This window comes from Apiospora hydei (genome assembly GCF_038363865.1).
Source record: "Apiospora hydei strain CBS 114990 chromosome Unknown utg000010l_segment0_segment0, whole genome shotgun sequence".
Taxonomy (NCBI): domain Eukaryota; kingdom Fungi; phylum Ascomycota; class Sordariomycetes; order Amphisphaeriales; family Apiosporaceae; genus Apiospora; species Apiospora hydei.
Genome location: NW_027117369.1, coordinates 1701747 through 1720203, shown reverse-complemented (window position 1 = coordinate 1720203; position 18457 = coordinate 1701747). Strand labels below are relative to the sequence as shown.

The 18457-nt window shown below is 54.5% G+C and overlaps 6 protein-coding genes across 6 annotated transcripts; 3 read left to right on the top strand and 3 right to left on the bottom strand.

Moving 5' to 3' along the window:
- Window positions 1-942: 942 nt before the first annotated feature.
- Window positions 943-2256, top strand: PG997_014721 (uncharacterized protein; the record flags this gene model as incomplete). Its single annotated transcript, XM_066819035.1, has 2 exons — window positions 943-1435; window positions 1580-2256. 2 exons carry the CDS (start codon window positions 943-945, stop codon window positions 2254-2256), a joined length of 1170 nt encoding a protein of 389 aa, XP_066661223.1.
- A 314-nt stretch (window positions 2257-2570) lies between these two features.
- On the top strand, window positions 2571-6654 carry PG997_014720 (major facilitator superfamily domain-containing protein; the record flags this gene model as incomplete). The annotated part of the gene is made up of 5 exons (XM_066819034.1): window positions 2571-2740; window positions 3026-3553; window positions 3680-3753; window positions 3809-4526; window positions 6387-6654. 5 exons carry the CDS (start codon window positions 2571-2573, stop codon window positions 6652-6654), a joined length of 1758 nt encoding a protein of 585 aa, XP_066661222.1.
- Window positions 6655-7297: 643 nt separating this feature from the next.
- Window positions 7298-8815, top strand: PG997_014719 (uncharacterized protein; the record flags this gene model as incomplete). The annotated part of the gene is made up of 1 exon (XM_066819033.1): window positions 7298-8815. One exon carries the CDS (start codon window positions 7298-7300, stop codon window positions 8813-8815), a length of 1518 nt encoding a protein of 505 aa, XP_066661221.1.
- A 261-nt stretch (window positions 8816-9076) lies between these two features.
- Window positions 9077-10898, bottom strand: PG997_014718 (uncharacterized protein; the record flags this gene model as incomplete). The annotated part of the gene is made up of 4 exons (XM_066819032.1): window positions 9077-10000; window positions 10089-10297; window positions 10366-10622; window positions 10705-10898. The coding sequence occupies 4 exons, from the start codon at window positions 10896-10898 to the stop codon at window positions 9077-9079; spliced, it is 1584 nt and encodes a 527-aa protein (XP_066661220.1).
- Window positions 10899-13947: 3049 nt separating this feature from the next.
- PG997_014717 (rhamnogalacturonase) lies at window positions 13948-16086 on the bottom strand (the record flags this gene model as incomplete). Its single annotated transcript, XM_066819031.1, has 4 exons — window positions 13948-13967; window positions 14044-14080; window positions 14173-14364; window positions 14518-16086. 4 exons carry the CDS (start codon window positions 16084-16086, stop codon window positions 13948-13950), a joined length of 1818 nt encoding a protein of 605 aa, XP_066661219.1.
- An 891-nt stretch (window positions 16087-16977) lies between these two features.
- On the bottom strand, window positions 16978-18141 carry PG997_014716 (uncharacterized protein; the record flags this gene model as incomplete). The annotated part of the gene is made up of 1 exon (XM_066819030.1): window positions 16978-18141. The coding sequence occupies one exon, from the start codon at window positions 18139-18141 to the stop codon at window positions 16978-16980; it is 1164 nt and encodes a 387-aa protein (XP_066661218.1).
- Between the last annotated feature and the right edge of the window lie 316 nt (window positions 18142-18457).

Sequence of the window (18457 nt, the reverse complement as noted above, 5' to 3'; positions counted from 1 at the left end):
GGACCTCAGGAGCTTCTTGTGCTCGTCTTCAAGAGCGCGCGGGAACCGGGCAGACGGAGTGCAGACCCTGTGGTTTGGTTTCGGCCAGTTTCCTGCGTTCTTGGCTGTACTATGGAACAGGTTCTATCATTACCATTATATGCCCATGACTACGATAAACACTTATAGAAGTGGAGCCTAGTTGATTTCCTTAACCAATCGATGAGTGTATTTGTTTTGAAACGTTTGAGAGCCATTGTTACGTCTCATACGGTGATCAATGCACTGAATCGGTTATGCATACAATGTCAATGCATCCCACGATGCACCACCTACTCGGCGCAATAACATGTTCACCCCTAAACCGAAGTTGGTGAACCACTTCACGAGTCGGGGACTGGTGCACATGATCTTAGGTAACTGGAGCCGAACTCAGTATACGTGAGACAAACTGTATTTTGCGGGCCGAGCCCTTTGTGGGATGATGCGAGTCATGACAGGGCTCATATTTTGCGGGCCGTCCAGCCGTTGTTGCTTTGGCATTAAACTCGGTCCCGCCTCGTTGGCAGGTCACTGGGAAACTGTGTCTCGACGAGTTTCTCATCTGTTTGGACCGTTCGAGATCCCAACTGCCTATACATGTTACGTAATCTAGAGACTGGGATTGAGCGGACCTGCTACCAAACCAAAATCACTTTGGTAAACCGTTGTACGATCACAGTGCCAAGAATTTCATCATAGCTGCCCGTCGCAAGAGGTCGTTCCAACTCCCTAGCTTGTTACCTGTAGCATCTTTCTCCAACAACCGATGATGTTCTTAGTAAGTTTCTATATCTGGCCTCATTTCTTTCTAAGTGTTCACTCACCGTCGTTTGTGACCCCTATTATTACCTCTTGACATCACGGGTAGTGTCACATCTGTCTTCCCCGATATATGACTTGAGATACCAGACAGACCCTGCCATGTCAGCCCGAACCCTAAAGTTGGAAAAGCTCGCCGCTCCTCAGGACATAGAGCACGTGATCCCTGTGGTGTTTTCATGGAATTACATTCCCCGACTTCCGCCTTTCCTGGTAGCCCAGGACTGGTCTTTTGAGAACCCCGTCACCAGCCGCCCTTCTGCCCACGACCCCTTTTCAGACAATTGCTTCCCCATCGATCCCAAGGCAGCCGGCTTCCCCTATCACACTGGCCTCACATGCCTCCATCACAACCGGCACTGGAAGGCGGCGCTTGACTATGCGGCCGAGCTATGCGAGCTCATCGCGGCAGACAAGAGCTACAACAGCGCCAAGCTGTCTCGTGGAGGGAACCTGGCCACCATTGCCCAGCGCGAGCTTGCCACGCCGCTGGGCGAGCGTTTCGTCACGTTCGCCATCAACCTGTTCCCCAAGGCCGACGAGGAGCGCATGAAGCTGATTGCTGTGGGTATCCTGTTTGTCGTCATGTTCGATGGTTCGTATTTCCTCGTTGCTCACTTAAGGTTACGTACGGCCTGCTGACAGACGTGCGTCCCCACAACCAGATTCCTGGGAGGAAGCCCCCGGAGAGGATCTGAAAAACGTCCAAGACGATTTCGTCGCGCGCATGCGCGGCCAGAAGCCCCCACCAACCCCTCGTCATCGGAATCCGAGACAACGGAGGGCGGCGGCAGCACTACTACTACTCCCCTCCAGGCGCGCATCGACGAGATTGTGGCCCTGTGCCGCGGGTGCGACGAGCGGACGGGCACAGACGCGGGCCACGACTTCATCGAGCGGATGCTCGAGTGGGTAATGCACTCGCAGCCCGAGCCGCGCGGGTTCGCGTCGCCGCGCGAGTACCTCGACTACCGCTGGATGGACGCTGCGGACTGGTGGCTCGCGGCGGCGTGCAAGCTGAGCATCGCGTCGCCCGTCTCGCTGACGGACCCCGTGACCGCTAAAATACTGCGGCTGGCAGGGGACCACATCTCCATCGTCAACGACTTGGGCTCGTTCGACAAGGAGCTCGCGTCGTTCGAGTCCGGGAAAACGGTCGTGTTTATCAATTTGGTGCAGGTGCTGCGGACCGGCTGTGGCTTGTCCTTGGATGATGCCAAAGCGGCGGCTTTCGTGTTGCAGCTGCTCAATGAGCAGGAGATGTTGGCGGAGTGCGAGCACTTGAAGACGGATGACCGTATGACGGGTGAGCACTGGCGCTTTGTCGATGCTCTGCTTCTTCTCTGCGCGGGCAATACCTTCTACACCATGACTACTAGCCGGTATGGCGGCGAGGCTGCAAGGATTAAGAAATAAGGGATTGTTACTTTCTGCTTCTCGACCCGCTTGCTGTTACTTGGCTTTTGCAGGTAGAACTGCAAGACCTATACTTTGTTTACAACACACCTCCACTTTTATAACCCTGTACTGGCCTTATAGTAGCTGTAGTGTATTCCGCTACGCAGGTTTCAAATCAATATAATTGTTGATATACGTACATCGAAAGTCCCAGTTGGAGGTAATGACAGTTCCGGTTACGAGTCCAGGCAGGCATCGTTGATAAGCTGGATTATATGTCGTTGGAATATGTATACGTATCCGTTTCGTAGCTCGTTCGCATGGTTTACGAGATGGTCGCGTCCGCCAGTGGAGTCTGTTCAGTCCCAGCACGGGGCCCAGACAAGCCGCGTCCGATATTGCCGTACGCGAAGGTGGAAATTGCCCGCAAACCTGTTTTCCGTGGAGATGGTATCCCTGCCGTTAAGCGGTTCGGGTCCCAGCTGAGAGGATCCGCAAATAAGTACGTTGTGCAGGTTAACAGCAAACTTTAAGTTGACAACTGACTCAGGATACATGCCATGCCCAGCACCTTCTGAGTAGCATAACCCCTGATGAAGACATCGTGCTACATGTGCCTTTCCAGGAAACATGCATCATCCTATATCGATGATACGCCTATGTCACAGAAGGCCTACTGTGGAATAACTACATTTCTTTAGAAAAACATAGGTGCGTATCTCTATATTCCTGACCAACGTCAACAGCAGGATTTCCTTCGCCTTCAAACATATTAAAATACCCCAAGACTAGAGGCCATGGGTCCCGGTTCCTTGTCAGATTCAGTCACCGGGGACGCAAGAAAAGCTGTTATGGTGGTTGGAGAGAAGGGTTTGACATCAAATGAAGACTCAGCACCCCCAACACCCGGCCCCGATGATCTGCGCCCGACGATTCCTCTCTCCAATCTGGCCCAGGGCATCGTGGGATGGGAGAGCCAAGATGATCCGGAGATGCCATTCAACTTCCCTCTCCGCAAGAAATGGACCATCATCGGGCTTCTCTCGGTCATCACGTTCTTCGTCCCCTTCGCCTCGGCCGTCCAGTCAACAAGTATCCGAGCCATCATGACAGACCTGGGCGAAAAGAGTGCAACCATGGTGACGGCGACGGTCAGTATCTACCTGCTGGGCTATGTGATTGGGCCGCTGTTTCTTGCGCCCTTATCCGAGATCTACGGACGCAAAATCGTTCTCGACGCTTCCAATCTCTTCTTTGTTGTTTGGCAGATCGGATGCGCGATGGCCCCCAATACCGCTACTTTGATCGTGGCTCGGTTCTTTAGCGGCTTGGGGGCGCCGGCTGTAATGTAATCACACTTTAGCATTCCTTTCCTGGCTGCCTGTTGGAAGCAGGTTCGAGTTGACTAATCTGTTTCTTTGATATAGACGTTAGGACCCAGTGTCGTGGGAGATCTATTCCGGACCGAGGAAAGGGGACTGGCCATGGGTATTTTCAGTATTGGACCCCTTTTCGGTAAGTTCTCCCCCTCTCCTCTCGTTTCTTTCTTTCTCTAACCTTCACCACTTAGGACCAACATTAGGACCACTTATAGGCGCCTATCTCTCTCAAAGTCTCGGTTGGAGATGGGATTTCTGGTTATTTTTGATTGTATCCACGCCAGCGGCTGTGCTCGGCATTTTCTTCATTAAGGAAACCAATCACCGCGTCTTGGTGGAACGCAAAACAAAAAGGCTGCGGAATGTAACCCCGAAGGCCGAAGCCTTGCGGAGCTGTTACGACGATGAATCAGTCTCAGTCTCTACAACAAGCTCGGGCGGTCGTCCCCAAAGCAGCAACGCCTATACTGTTATCGCGCGGGGTTTGCTACGCCCGCTCACGTTGCTGTTCAAACCGCTCGTCTTCGCCGTTTCGCTATATACCGCCTTCGCCTACGGAGCGTACTATCTGCTCCTGACAACCATCGGTCGGGTCTTCACCCAGACCTACGGCTGGAGCGTGGGACTGGCCGGCTTGGTGTACCTTTCCCCGGGCCTGGGCGGCTTGCTGGGCCTTGTCGTCTTTATGATCGCGTCGGATCGCGACTTGGTCAGCCGCGTCCAGAAGAACAACGGGTGTTACGAACCGGAGATGCGACTACCCCTTAGCATAAAATTCGCGTTCGTTTCGCCCGTCACATTCTTCGTGTTCGGCTGGGCGGCGGAAAAGCAGGCGCACTGGGCCGTACCGCTTGTCAGCCTCCTGCCGTTTACCTTTGCCATGTCGGGCATCTTCCAGACCTTGCAGCTGTAAGCTCGACACCCTGTCAATGCCCCCCCTTAAATCAGACGATTATACAGCCCCTGAACCACATTAATTGTATATAAAGGGGGTTAAATCTTCTTTAATCTAAAAGTTAAACATATTAATTTGAACCTCTTTTTTTTTTTTTAATACTATTATGCTTAATAAAGAAAAGCGTATCTAGCAGGCGATCTAGGACGTTTTAGATGGATACTCCCTTAATTAAGCTTATAGGAGGAATAACGTCGCGAAGCGTACTTTCCGCCGCCGGATTTAAGGGGGTCGAAGCCGGTAGGAGTCCGATAAGGACCGGTAGCTGTTTACGTGTGTTGAGGAGCGTTTTTTGGCTTACTGGGCTTTTTTTAGGCTGGTTTAGGGTACGTATCGACGTACCGGCTGTTCCGTATGTATGTTTAACGCTTTTTAATTGCGAAGGGTGATTTTTATACCTTCGGATCGAAGTGGCTACTCCGATTTCTGCGTCGTTATAAGGCAGTGAAGTTCGTGCGGTTTCGAGCGATGGATTTTCGGCGTTTCGTATGTATATTAGACGGGGCCGTGCAGTTGTTTTTTAACCGGTTTATTAGCTTATAAATCGTAAAGATTCTATTATATTTACGATTTAACGCTAATAAGGTAGGAATTTTTATAATGATTAAGGGGGCTTTTTCGTTATTAAACCGGTTAAAATTAAAAGTTTAATAACGAATAACTCGGCTAATTACGAATGAGCTACTATTTTAAAGACTATTAACGCCGTCGGTGATACTTTTTTTTATTAGTAATTTTTAAAAGCTAGTCGGTTTAGTAATAGTAGTTCCCCGTTAATAATAATGAAATTAACGCCCCTTATAAGAACTGGGCGTTTAAAGCTTCCTCTAAAGGCTAGACTTTTAACCTTATCGCCGTTAAGTGGTTTAAAAAGATCTTTATCCTTTAAACCTAGCCGGTTAACTTTTTATAATAAAGACTCTTTATTTTAAATGGCCACGGTAGTTATATTACCGAGGAATTTATATTAGCGGCCTTAGAGGCTAAGGTTTAGCTTTTTTACCCCCTCCTATAGTAGCCATATTTTTCAGCCTTTAGATATAGGCTGTTTCGCCTACTTAAAAGGAGGTTCCGGCGAGAGCTGGAGTTAGCGTGTGCCCTTTCTAATGACAGCTACGTCCGGAAAGGGGACTTCCTATAAGCCTGGGCTAAGGCCCGGAAAATCGGCTTATTACCTATATATATCGCTAAGGGCTGGTCTATAACCGGGCTCTGGCCCGTTAATATTTAGAAGCCGATAAACAACCGGCTCCGGAGGTCCGCTACGCTCCGAGCCGTCGACGAGGCCTTAGCGGCCGAGGAGGCGAGCCGGCCGCCGGAACCGGAGCTCGGAAGGATCGAGACACTTAAAACCGGCCGGCAGTTAAAGGATTTCGGAGTTACCTACTTCGGGAAGGACGTCGTCGGTGATTTAATACGCTAATTCCTGTAGGCGAAGTTTGGGAAGAGTATCGACGATTTGACCTCTCGAATCGGCCGGCTGGAGTATAAAAAAGCCGGTCTAGAGGCCGATCTGGAGAAGACGAAGGCTTAAAAGAGAAGGAAGGTCGATAAGGACCCTAATGAGGGCTTCGTATCGTTGGTAAATATTAGGCAGGTCTAAGCCGATGTAAGGGAGGGCCGGCCAAGGAAGAGGCCGAAAAAAAGGCTGCAGAAGGGCCAGTAATTGATCAAAATCGAGCCGATCGTGAGGGAGATTCAATTCGCGTTCACACGCGTTAAATTGTGTATTTAAATAAAGTATATGTTGATTAATTGATTAATTTATTACTGCATTGGCTCATTTGCCCATCAAATTTAGGGGGGGCGTTGAGGGGGGGGGCATTGACAGGGTGTCGAGCTTACTTGGTGGACTGCTACGAGGCGTACTCGGCCACGGCCGTGGCGGCAAGTGCGGTCTTTCGGAGTATCATGGGCGCCGCCTTGCCCATCGCGGGACCCAAGATGTTTGAGGTCCTGGGGCTGGGCTGGGGTTGTTCGCTGTTGGGGTTCGTATGCTTGGCTTTGGTGCCAACTCCCTTACTCCTCTGGAGACTTGGGAAGCGCCTTCGGCTGAGAAGTAAGGTGCCGTTTGAAACGTAGAAGGACAGATGCAGTCTAATAAGGATTTATTTTTCTTAATGTATACATTGAACGAACATGAAATATCGTTAGTTATATAGCTATGGACTAGCCAGGGGCTTTTGTCCATCTTCATCCCCTAGTATGCCATATCTATCCTCTTCAACTTGCTAGTGCATTGACTCAACAAATGCCGTCAACCTTGGATCAACAGACCAATAGACTATTATTTTACAGCGTCGAACATTAGCTACTTGCTAATTGCAGTACCCCCTGGGCTAAAATGGCTCTAGCCCCAAAGCCCGAACCCCGGGTCTAGGCCATCGGGCTCGGTTCCGGTCTTGGTAGAGGCCCACCCTGGCAGTCAGCTACCCAACACCCGAAGGCCGATGGCAATACACAACTCCGGAGTGACATGTTTATAAACCAGCACAAGACATATCATGAGTTCCTCGTTATAGACCTGTTGCAAACCGTGTGTACTATTGCCACTTTATCAAATCCCCCCTGAACATTATCACAATGGCAGAATCACTAAAGACGTCAGTCGTTATCCTGGGCGGCAGCATAGTTGGCCTATCCAGCGCCCTGTTCCTCGCCCAGCGCGGCATCCCGTGCATCCTCATAGAGCGGCACCCCCGGCAGCTCCCCACACCCCCGCGCCATGGGCTGGACGCACCGCACGATGGAGCTGTTCCGAACCGTGGACGGTCTGGAGGCGGAGCTGAAAGCCTTTCCCAGCAGGGCCGGCGGTAAGCCGCGCCGAGTCAAGACCCGGACCTTGAACGGCGAGTGGGAAAACGAGTCGCATTGGACCAGCAAGCCCGCCGGGAGCGGGCCGAACGAAGGCGACCAAAGCGGAAAGCCACCCGGGCCTCCAGACTTCAGCTCGGCCACGCCCGTCGAAGCCCTCGGCATCGCCCAGGACAAGCTCGAGCCCATCCTCCGCGCCAAGGCGACCGCGCTCGGCGCCGATCTGCGTCTCGGCTACACCATGACCGACTGGACGCTCAATGATGACAACACCGTATCGCTGACCGCCACGAACGCCGCCAATGGCAACACCCTTCAAGTCAAAGGCTCCCACCTCATCGCCTGCGACGGCGCCAACAGCCGCATCCGCGCCGACCTCGGCATCAGCACCAGCGGCGTCGGACACCTCCGCACCATACACAGCACGCTCTTCCGGTGCCCCGCCATCGAGCACCACCTCACGCGCGGCGTCTCACAGTGGAGCATCAAGAACGACGAGCTCGAGGCCTTCCTCGTGACCTACCGCGAAGGCCGCTGGGCGCTCATGACGTCGGACCCGGCCCACGCCGCGTTGAACGACGACGGGCGGAAGGCGCTGATCCGGCAAGCCATTGGCCGCGACGAGGAGATTGAGGTCCTCGCGCGGGGGACCTGGGCTCTGCGGGGGTCTATCGCGGACGCGTTCACGGATGAGTCCCGCAGGGTGTTCCTCGCGGGCGACGCGGCGCACGCGCTCCCGCCCAACCGCGGCGGGTACGGCGCCAACACGGGCGTCGCGGACGCGCACAACCTGGCGTGGAAGCTGGAGGCCGTGCTCGCGGGGCGCGCGGACCGGGCGCTGCTGGCGACGTACGAGGCGGAGCGCCGGGCCGTGGCGCTGGTGCGGCACGATCAGATCTTTGCGCGGGAGGATTACCGGGAGTACGTCGCGGACTCGGCGTGGCTGGAGCAGAGGCGGAAGGACGGGAAGGAGGACATTGAGGTGTTGGATGATGTGGCGATGGAGTTGGGGCAGATTTACGCGAACTCAGGGGCCGTGGCTATGGAGGGTGAGGATGGCGGACTGGGCTTGGCGAAGACGCCGGCGGAGTGGAAGGGGCAGCCGGGGACTAGGGCACCGCACATCTGGCTCAAGAGGAAGGGCGAGGTTATCTCGAGCTTAGACCTCTTCTGCGGTGGGTGGGTGTTGCTGTCCAATGATGGGGGTTTGCGGGAGCGGCTGGGAGAACTAGAAGGACTTGAGTGCGTGCTTCTTGGTCCAGATGTGGAGGAAGTTGATGAAGGAGACTTCGAGATAGCTTTTGGGGTCGAAGAGACCGGGGCCGTTCTGATTCGGCCTGATGGTTACATTGCTGCTAGATGGAAAGCAGGCAGCAACGTGGAAGAAATCACGCAAGTGCATAAGTTGGTCAGTTTTGCTCCTATATAAGAAGAGGTACGGCATGCTTTGAAAGATGGAGTATAGTTCTTATTCAATGAAATCAAGGGGTATCTGCGTTAGGGGTATCTGGGGTATAATAACAGCAACATTCGGCCGTTCGCTTTGGAGGACCATATCCATCAAGAGACATGACCATCAAGCGCAAGAATTTCAAAATCGCTCCTTCACATCAATCGGGTATCCTCCAGGTTCCTCTGGAGCTCCGACTCCACTCCAGTCGCTTCTTCGTTTCTGAATGCATGCATCGCATCATATCAACCCATCCCGAGACCCGGGACTGATCCGGACCCCATGCCTCGCCTCAATCCGCTTGATAATAAACGCCGCACTATCCTCATGCCACTCCGTTTCGACACCGGGCCCCATAGCAAGGCCCTCAAGCGGATTCGACTGTGAATGCGATGATGGTGGCGGTCGCTCGGGCAGCGTCTTCATGAGATCGGGTTTCGGCGTTGGGGTCCTCCGGTTATAGGACGACATGGCCGTATTCGACCGGAGCCTCGTCGGCGGCGGCGGCGTCTGCCTCGTGCTCCGGACAGATTGCGACCGCACCAGCCGCGTCGGCGACTGCGTGGGCGAGCATGGCATGACCAGGTCCGATCGGAAGGATACCGACTTTGCGCGCAGGGGCGGCGTCGGTGCGGTCTGCCGCATGCAGGACTTGACGCTGTCGGAACGACGTAACAGTGGCGTCGGCGAGTTCAAAGAGGTCGGCGAGTTCAAAGAGGTCGGCGAGTTCAAAGACGTGGGCGAGCTCAACGACGACATGGCGGAATCCGACCGGAAGGAGACCTGCTTCATGAGTGCCCTCTCCGGGCAAGCAGGCACCGGCGTCGCCGCGTTGTTGCGCGGGATCGGCTTCGTCACCGACGCGTTAGTAGTGGCCCTCTCCAGCGGGTACGACGTCCTGCCGGGATTGTTGTCGTACAGCGGCAGCGGCGACTTCTGGAACCGCTTGGGCACGAACGTCTTGTAAATGTGGTGGCGGAAGGTCGCCGTGGTGCCAAAGATGATCATGAGCGCGACGCCGGGCGTGTTGCCGGGGATGAAAAAGTGCATGGCCATCCTGGCGCGCTCGACGCTCAGGTCGGGGGCGTCGCCGGGAGCCGCCACGGCGTTGCCGATGCTTTTGGAGCCGGTGGGGGCGAATTGCTGGAAGACGGTAACGGTCACCTGGAAAAGGCTAAGTGCGAGATGATCAATTAGTATGGGGGCTATCCTATCAAACGTCAAGCATTAAAAGTACTCACGCGAGCCTGACAAAGGCAACGAAAAAGCGCGTCGCAACCCAGCGGTCGTAGACGTAGGTGCACCATAGACGCGAGAAGATTCTCCGACTGCCGCGGCTCGGCGTCGTCGAATTGGAAGCCGTCCGTCCGGGATCGAATCGACACAGCATGCGCTGAGTGTAGATATACCGGCCCAAGATGGCAATCATGATGATAGTCCCGAATCCTATACTGAGCCACACTAGGCCATTTGGTCTTAGTATGGGCTGGTATGTTACGTGCGTTGGCGGGGGCGGCATCGTCACTTACAAGGTAGACTGGCGAGGACGGTGAAACCAGTTTTGTTGGCTTGAACTGCCGGAGCCCGTAGACAAGACACGAAAATCAGCGGCAAAAGGACGGCGATCGCCTTGGCCGCGTAGTTGAAGTCCCTCAGCTTGGTTGCCAGATGATACTTCTGCGTTAATCCATAAACCGACTGGCCCAGTTCGGCCGCCCAGAAGAGGACGAACATGGACTCGACATTGTAACAGTAGAACTCTTGAGTGTATCGTAAGCTTGGCGTCCTGGAAAGGTCAAACATCAGAGAGGTCACATACGTATGTAGAAGAGTACCAAGTTCATGCCGGTCGAGCCATTGGCAATGACATGGTCCGGGCTACCGGGGTTGCCAGCTTGGCCTCGAACTCCTCCACCGCGACATCTCGGTACCAGCCGATGACGTGGATCTGCTGGATGATGGAAGCAGTGGTGCTGACGAGTGTACAGATCGCGACACAAGCGATGTCTATGCCACGGTAAGTAGGTGGGCTGTTGAAAAGGCTGAGCGTGCAAGAGAACATGGCACACTTACATGAAAATCGGGCGTTAAGGGACCAGGCAAGCCATATCAAGATGATCGAGCAACTCAGGCTGAAGGAAGCAAATAACAAGGACAAGGCTGCCGGACCGTTTGCTCCTTGTGGTAGCTGACCAGTCATGACCAACGGTTGCTGTAAAAGGGTTCTCGTCCTTCTGGTTCGCTAAGCCGGCAAGGGAGGATGAGGGGGGACCAGCCGCTCGTCACAATATATACAAAAAGAAAGAAAAGAAGAAAGCATCAGATCAGATAACCAATAAACCTCCCGAGTCTTTCGTGCCACGAGATCCTGATGGTAATATAGACATGGAATATGGCCTAGGGGATGATCCTCGTGGGCCGCCATGCGATGGCCTTGCAGCATGGCAGGCAGATTTGATGCCGCTTTGATCCCGTCTAGGCCCTGTTCAGACTGTCAGACCCCCCACTCGGCCACCGGGACCACCAAAAAAGAATATTGCAGATGGATCTGCACTAGTCCAGGCACAGATACGGCCGACATTACGCAGGGCTGCCGCCGCGGGAGGCGCCCGCGCTCCAACGGCTGCCTATAGCAGACATTCGTGGAGTTGTGTCGTTGTCGTCGTCGAGTGCAAAGTGGCAAGGGCTTGCTCTGGAAGTGACAGGCCTTCATGGGGTGCATGATGCGGGGTCCCAATGTGTCTGATAGACATTGAACACACAGACAGACGGAGTGGCGTCTGCCAAGGTGAGCGGTGTAAGAAGGTGTATGTGTGACGAGGCTGCTGACGATAACGACGGTGCACGAGCAGAAGGAGTGTGAAGGTGAATAATGAAGCGCAGATCGATGCTACGCTGAAACTTGATCAGTGTGACGTGACCGTAACAGCCGGTTGCATCCGCGGGGGATTTTCGTTGCTTCTCGGGCAATATAATCATATACATATAATCCGAGAGAAATCGCGATGGGAGACAACCGTGGAAAGTGCTTGGTTGCGCTACTAAGGCGCTATTGGAACACTACCACCAACTGCCATGGAGAGAATGTTGAATGGTGGAGTCGGCAGATGGTGGAAGGCCTGCCGAGTCTGGTCGAGGTCCAAGCTGCTTCGGCAATCTTCCCTATTGCAGATAAGCGCGGAGGGTTACAGCCTATCAAGACTGCAGCTAAGACGTGAAATGACTGCAGCTCCGAGGCCACGATGTGTTTGAAACAAGTTGCAGTACACCGAAATGGAGTTGAGAGACGCTTCCCTACATTATCACATACGTTCCAAGCCAGTTCTGGCCTAAAAAGTACTGCTGGGCAACCAGAAAAGCGCTGTCGACGGTCGAGACTAGGACGTGCAAATCGAAAAGTACGCTGCGTGGGATAGTGATGCATCGTGCATGATGCAGTGGTGCATATTCCTTTGGTTGATGTCTAAGTAGGAGGCCACTAGACGCGATCGGTAGACTCAACGTAGGGCTAAGAGCTGCACGGCTCCAGAGAAGGTGGCTCGATGATGAACTGCTCCTGGTAAAGATTGCTCAAGTCGTCGCAGACGACCGGATCCATGGCCTGGCCGAGCGAAGAAGAGAGTGCGGAAAAAGAAAAGGAAATGAAAGGAAGAAACGATATACAATCCGTCAATGCTCAATGCACGATGCTGCAAACTGGAATGCTGCAGAGTTATTGCAGGAGAATATTCCCCGGCAGTGTCATGGCAGTGTCATTCGGGACGCGGCATGGGAAATGGGTTTAAGGAAGGAGCCCACAAAAGACGTTCACCGACCCCACCGGACATCCATCCCCAATTCAGCGAGCGAGCGTTGCGTACAAGAAAGATGCTGGACGCGCATCAGGATGATGCTTGCAGAAGGTGCCGTTTCAACAAGGTGCCAGGGCCGAAACGGGTGCTGGACAGCTCCCTCGCTCATTACGACCTAGCCACGTGCCTTGATTTGTGTCTCTTGCAAGCAGGCCTGGGCCGTCTGGCAGCCTAGAATGAACAGGCGGGGCAAGAGACTGGGTCTCCTCATCAAATGTGAGATGAGATCTGCCCACCCGTTTCCCAACTGGTGTAGAGACTCAAGTCAAAAAAGGACTGGGGTCTCTGAATTGGCAGTTGCCTCCCTCGCACATGCATAAACTTTCTCGAGACTGAAGGCTCGGTCCGGCCTGGTCAAGAGTAGACCTTGTCTGGTCACGACATTGACATTGGCCAACATCCACGTATCGATAGTCTCTTCCCTCCACCACCCATCCTTGGATCCCGAAACCCTAAAGTGAGGGCCGACTTCTGGCCCTGCACCTCTTTCCGCGCTGGGTTAGTGCCGAGGCTTGCTCGGAAGAGTAGGGAGGGCAACAATCAACCTCACCACATGAAGACCATACGCCCCTCGCAGCAGCGCCGTACTCGGGAGCGACTTCGGAATGTTTACATCAAACAGACAGTTGCGGTGCACTCCTCATCTGCAGCTGCGAGGGCCTGATCTGTAGTTGGCCCCGATAGCGTAGCGTTCGGTGATCCTCCGGGGCCATACATACACATACGTAAGGTCCATTGCTGGAATATGCATATGCATCGGCATCCTCATGCGTACATGTGATTTGTAGGGGACCCTGCAAAAGAACCAAGTCAGTGTGGAACCTGTCAAGAGTCGGAACGGCGGCCGACGCTGTGCATGATCTCCTCGGCCGGATGAAGGGGCTTGCTGGGGGGTTCATGTTGAGTACCTTTTAGAGTAGATCGCTTTGACCTCTTCTCCATGGTTGAGAAATAGGTAAGGTAAGTACATAAGCTTATTGCCACCAACTGCCCGCTGCCGAACAAGGCAGTCGGACTTGTAACACTGCTTCTTTCCTCTCGTTAGAGCGGCACCCCCAAGATGATGTGATTCAATCTGTGTATTGAGTCCACTTAGCCCAACTGATCTCACTGTAAGACGCCCGATGGAGGAACAATTGCATTTCGGCATAACTAATGATATTGATTAAGTACTTGGGGGTTTAGACCCGGCGCTTGCATTGCGGCATACGGCATCTCGATGTCATGTCGAAGAGTTCACAGACCATTCACACTTGCCCCTCATAGGCATTGGGAGTACCCTGCATCTCAGTCAGTATCATCTCAGCATCAGGTGTAGCAGCTACAGTTTCCTGCTCTTCTTGGAGCTGAACTTACAGTCGTTAGACACGGTGCACTGGAACGGGCTCGCGCACTACCGTAGACGTGTCAGCAATCATCAACACCTGAAACTCGCCTCTGTCCAACTCCTCAGCCAACGTAGGTAGATCGACAAGTACTTGCCACAGTAGGTCCGGTGTACCCAACCCCCCCACATTGACCATACTGAGTCTGCTGCGAGTCGGGGGCCGTCGTGGTGGTAGTCGCAGGAGGGGCCTGAGCCGTAGTCGTCGTGGGCGGGGGCGAGTTGTCACCGCCGCCGCCATTGCCGCCGCCATTGCCCGAGCCTGCCGTGAAGAGCTCGACGCTATCGAAGATCTACATTTGGCGCGAACAGTGTGTCAATTCTCCACTTGACTACATCTAGCTTGTGAAGAGCTCGACGGAATCAAAGATCTGTTTGACGCAACCCCCAATCGGCCCTGGTTAGAAGGAGAGAGAGAGGGGTAGGATGAGCTCAGAGCAACTTACGAAGTTGGGGGACAGGAATGTAGCACCACTGCTTCCAGACACAGCATTGATGACGACGGTGTTGGCCCCGGCAACAAGGGTGCCAGCGGGAATGCTGAAGTCATAGACCTCGTTGTTGCCATGGTAGGCACCGCGAGTGACGCCACGGCTGTCGATCTTGGGCGGCGACGCGGGCGTCGCGGGGCTGAAGTTATTGATCTTGACACCCGGGCGCGCGCCGGCGAACGAGAGAGTCGTGGCGATGCGCAGTGTGGCGGTGCCGGCGGGCGCGGCGTCGAGGTTGAATTTGATGGTGGCCGGGTCGTTGACGCTCTTGAATAATGCCATGGGGAACTGGCCGACGGTCGAGGATCCCACAGTGTACGTCACGGGCTTCCATGCCGTCATGCGCGAGTCCGAGGGGTGCATGCGCTGCTGCTTGTCGGCGTTGAGGAAGCCCGTGGGCTGGCCGTCGAGGTCGCCGATGCTCCAGAGGGTGTTGCGCTTGGGGAGCGTGCTGGCAATGTCCTGCTTCTTGGTCTGCCCGGCGGCGACGGTGACGCTGGCACTGGCTACCTTGAATTCCGTCTGGTATAGGACCATGGTGTAGGTGCCCGGCTTCATGGCAGGCGAGGTGAAAGCACCGTTCGACCCAGCCTTGGTCCAGTACTGAGCGGCACCATTGTACCAGTGGATGACGGTCTCAAAGTTGCTGGCGACGCCAGAGGCGGTACCCGAGACGTAACCACGACCGCTCTTGGGAACATAGCCTTGGACGCTGAGCTGGCCCCAGAAGGAGTCGTCGAATCCCTTGCCAGTGGGAACACCGGAGCGAGAGAAGGTCATCATGTAAGGTCCGTGCAGGACGTTGGTGCGCCAAGCCTCGGTCTGGACGTGGCCGCTGTTCATGTAGTTGTAGAGGTTGGTCGCAGGTCCGGCGTTGTTTGACTCGATGTCCCGGAAGAAGGGGCCGCCCGACGAAGACTCTTGTTGCGGGGTCATCATGCAGACATGCTTCAGGTCCGAGCCGCCGAAGACACACTGGGCGTCCTTGTCGATGAAGCGGGTGCTTGAGTAGAACTTGGATCGAGTTTGTCCATTGACAACAAAGACGTCGGAGCCCTCCACGGTGGACGAACTGCCGGAGGTAGTAGACACAGCTCCGTAGGGATGCTCGTTGGGCAACTCGCCCGAGTTGAGTCGCGCGATGAATCGCAGCTCGCCAATGGAAGGCTCGGCAGAGATATAGGTGGCCATGTGGATGGTGCTGTCTCCGGACCTGACGACCAGGTAGTGCGTCAAGGTCGACGTCTGGCAGGTGATCTTGACATATTGGTTGTTGACAGTGGTGGCACTGACAGTAGCAGATCCGAGACCTGAAGATATATGACTGCCTTGTTTATCCTGCAGTTCGACGCCGCGGAACCTGATGGAAGTAATGTCGCAGCTTTTGCCGTTGACGGTGAAGATGAGGGGATTGTCGGAGCCTGCATCCACAACATAGTTATCGCCGGACTTCGTGAATCCGAAGGCGGCGAAAGCAGTGGAGGCAAAGGCGAAGGCCGCCAGGAGAGGCGTTTGGAGAAGCATGATCACAACAACACTGCTGCGAGGGTTCCCGAAAATGAGCGTGGGGAGGTGGTGATCCAGAACGAGGTCATCATGTTGCTGCTTGCTTTGCGCGCTTTTGTCGACTTATAAAAGAACTCGATGCCGATGCGCTGCACCCTGTCCTACAATCTCCGAATTGCAGGCGCATGGCCCCAGACCTGCCAGATTCGGCCGTGATGCAGGGGAGCAGGTGCCGGTGTGTGTTAATTAAAGGATGCCGCATTGATTGGCGGAATCAGGGCACGTTGGTGGAGAGAGCATGGGCTGTGCTGTACCCCTAGGCTGGTAAGCATATGGCCAATTTGCCAAAAGAGGAAACGGAAGGACGGTCCAAGTCGGCCAGCTCGCCATCTCCAGCTACAAGATCATCTAGTGTGCGTTGCATTGCAGCAAATCTGGCCTTGGTCGAGATGCGATGATTGATGGGAATTGACACCAAGACGCCGTTGAATACCGTGTGGGTGGACGAGTAACTAAACCGATCTGCGAGCCGGGTTCTGATGCAGCACGTCCCCCGCGTTGAACAGCACAATCTTCTGCCCGTTGCCTGTTCTGGGAGGTGCTGGTTCTGGTGCCGGGATGGCCTGATTGAACCATGCCACCGTTGTTTCGTCCGGAGCACATTCCACCGGGGCTAACAGTGGGCAAAACACGACCGAACCACACAACAACAAGCGCCGACATGATGCTCTCATTCGTTCATCATTCGCAAAGATCTGTGCCCTCATGCAACATCATTGACTCCTGACATGATAGAGTACCATGGACTGCCTGCTCCCATCGTGGGTTTACGGGTTCCAGGTTGCGAGAGCGGGTTCAGATTCGGGGGACAAGTAGGTATCAATTGTGAATGCTAGTACTGCAATGGGTTTATCCTTCGGTCTCCTCGGGTTTCTTGATGCTGACCTGATACTTCTCGGCCCATTCGGTGAATTCATCCTTTTGGCCAGCCCAAGACTTCATCAGCATTTCGGACGCGGCAAAGGCGTCGAAGAAACAGGCATCCATGGCATCGTCAATTGGGCCAGGCTCCAACTCGTAGAATGCGCAGGCCAGCTCATTGAAGCGGTTGGGAAGTCCTCGGAGTATCGGGAAAACCTCATCTAGACGGCGTACGATTGGGCTGCCTGGCTCAGCCGGCAGTGATGGCAGGGTCTTGAGCCTTCGTTTGATGACCGCAGAGTACAACAAAGTGGTAAGTCGGAGCCTCTTCAGGCATGAATCCAGACGTTCGCCCAACTTGTCCGGATCATCACGCGGAATATGTCTTGTGTTCATGAGGTCGTCCAGGGCATCCTGAGTGTCCTGTACTGATAGGCTGGTAGCATCGAGCTGGTGCGCGACGTACTCAACCTCGTCCTCCTCCTCGTCCTCGGCTTCTTCGCCCTCCTCCTTCCACTCCTTTAGCTCGTCGAGTACATCCTTCAACGTGTCCCTGTACTGCTCCACCTTCTTCACTAGCAGGCCTGCGATGCCAAGCTTTTTCAACAATATCACATCGTCGCATGCGGCCCAAATGACACCGGTGGCAGTCATGCTGCCCATACCACCGGAGATGCCATTCTTTTTCTCTGCCGGCAGTACCTTGCCGTTCAACGGTATCGTTTCAATCAACGTCTTCAGCTCTTTCAGTACCCGGTAGCACCTCCATGCCAGATCTTGTCGCGCGACCGTCGTGTACCTGTCGACGTCGCACGCCTGGACGGCAGACGCAATGCCCGGGATGGGGCCGGCGACGAGCTCCTTGAGGACCTTGACAATAGCGGACGGCGTAAAGGGTTCGTTGATGATCAGCAAGGAGATCTTGGTGCTGTGGGCTCTGATGAGGCTGGCCGAGTCGTGGGCGAGCGACAGAGCGTCGATGGTCTGCGACTGCGGGGTGGGTGACGATGATGGCGGGGTAGTTGCTGAAGAAGTTTTGTCGGTCGCGGCCGCGTGCAAGACGGGCTCGAACTGGGAGATGAGGGAGCTTGTCGTCTGTACGAGCTTGGTGAGGGCGTCGCTCGAGCCCGCGGGCGCAGTTGCGGTCGCCATCTTCTGGGGAATTTGCCGGAGAGTTAGGGTCGTCCAACTTTTTTGCAGGCCCGATGCGATGTTCGTTGTGTCGCGAATTTGGAGACGGCTCGGGCTGCTGTGATTTTTTATTTCTTGCCCCACGTACCCCACCTAACTCTTCAACTACCTAAGTCAGGTACCCTGAAACTGATCTTGATCATCTTTACAAATTCCCCGATTCAGACCCGACTGGGTGCGGATAGTTATTGGTGTCATTTCTTGTCGTTTGAAGCTTGACTAGGTTCTCTTCCCATCCTCGGGGTCGTTGGCAACACATGCTGCAATCGCAACAACT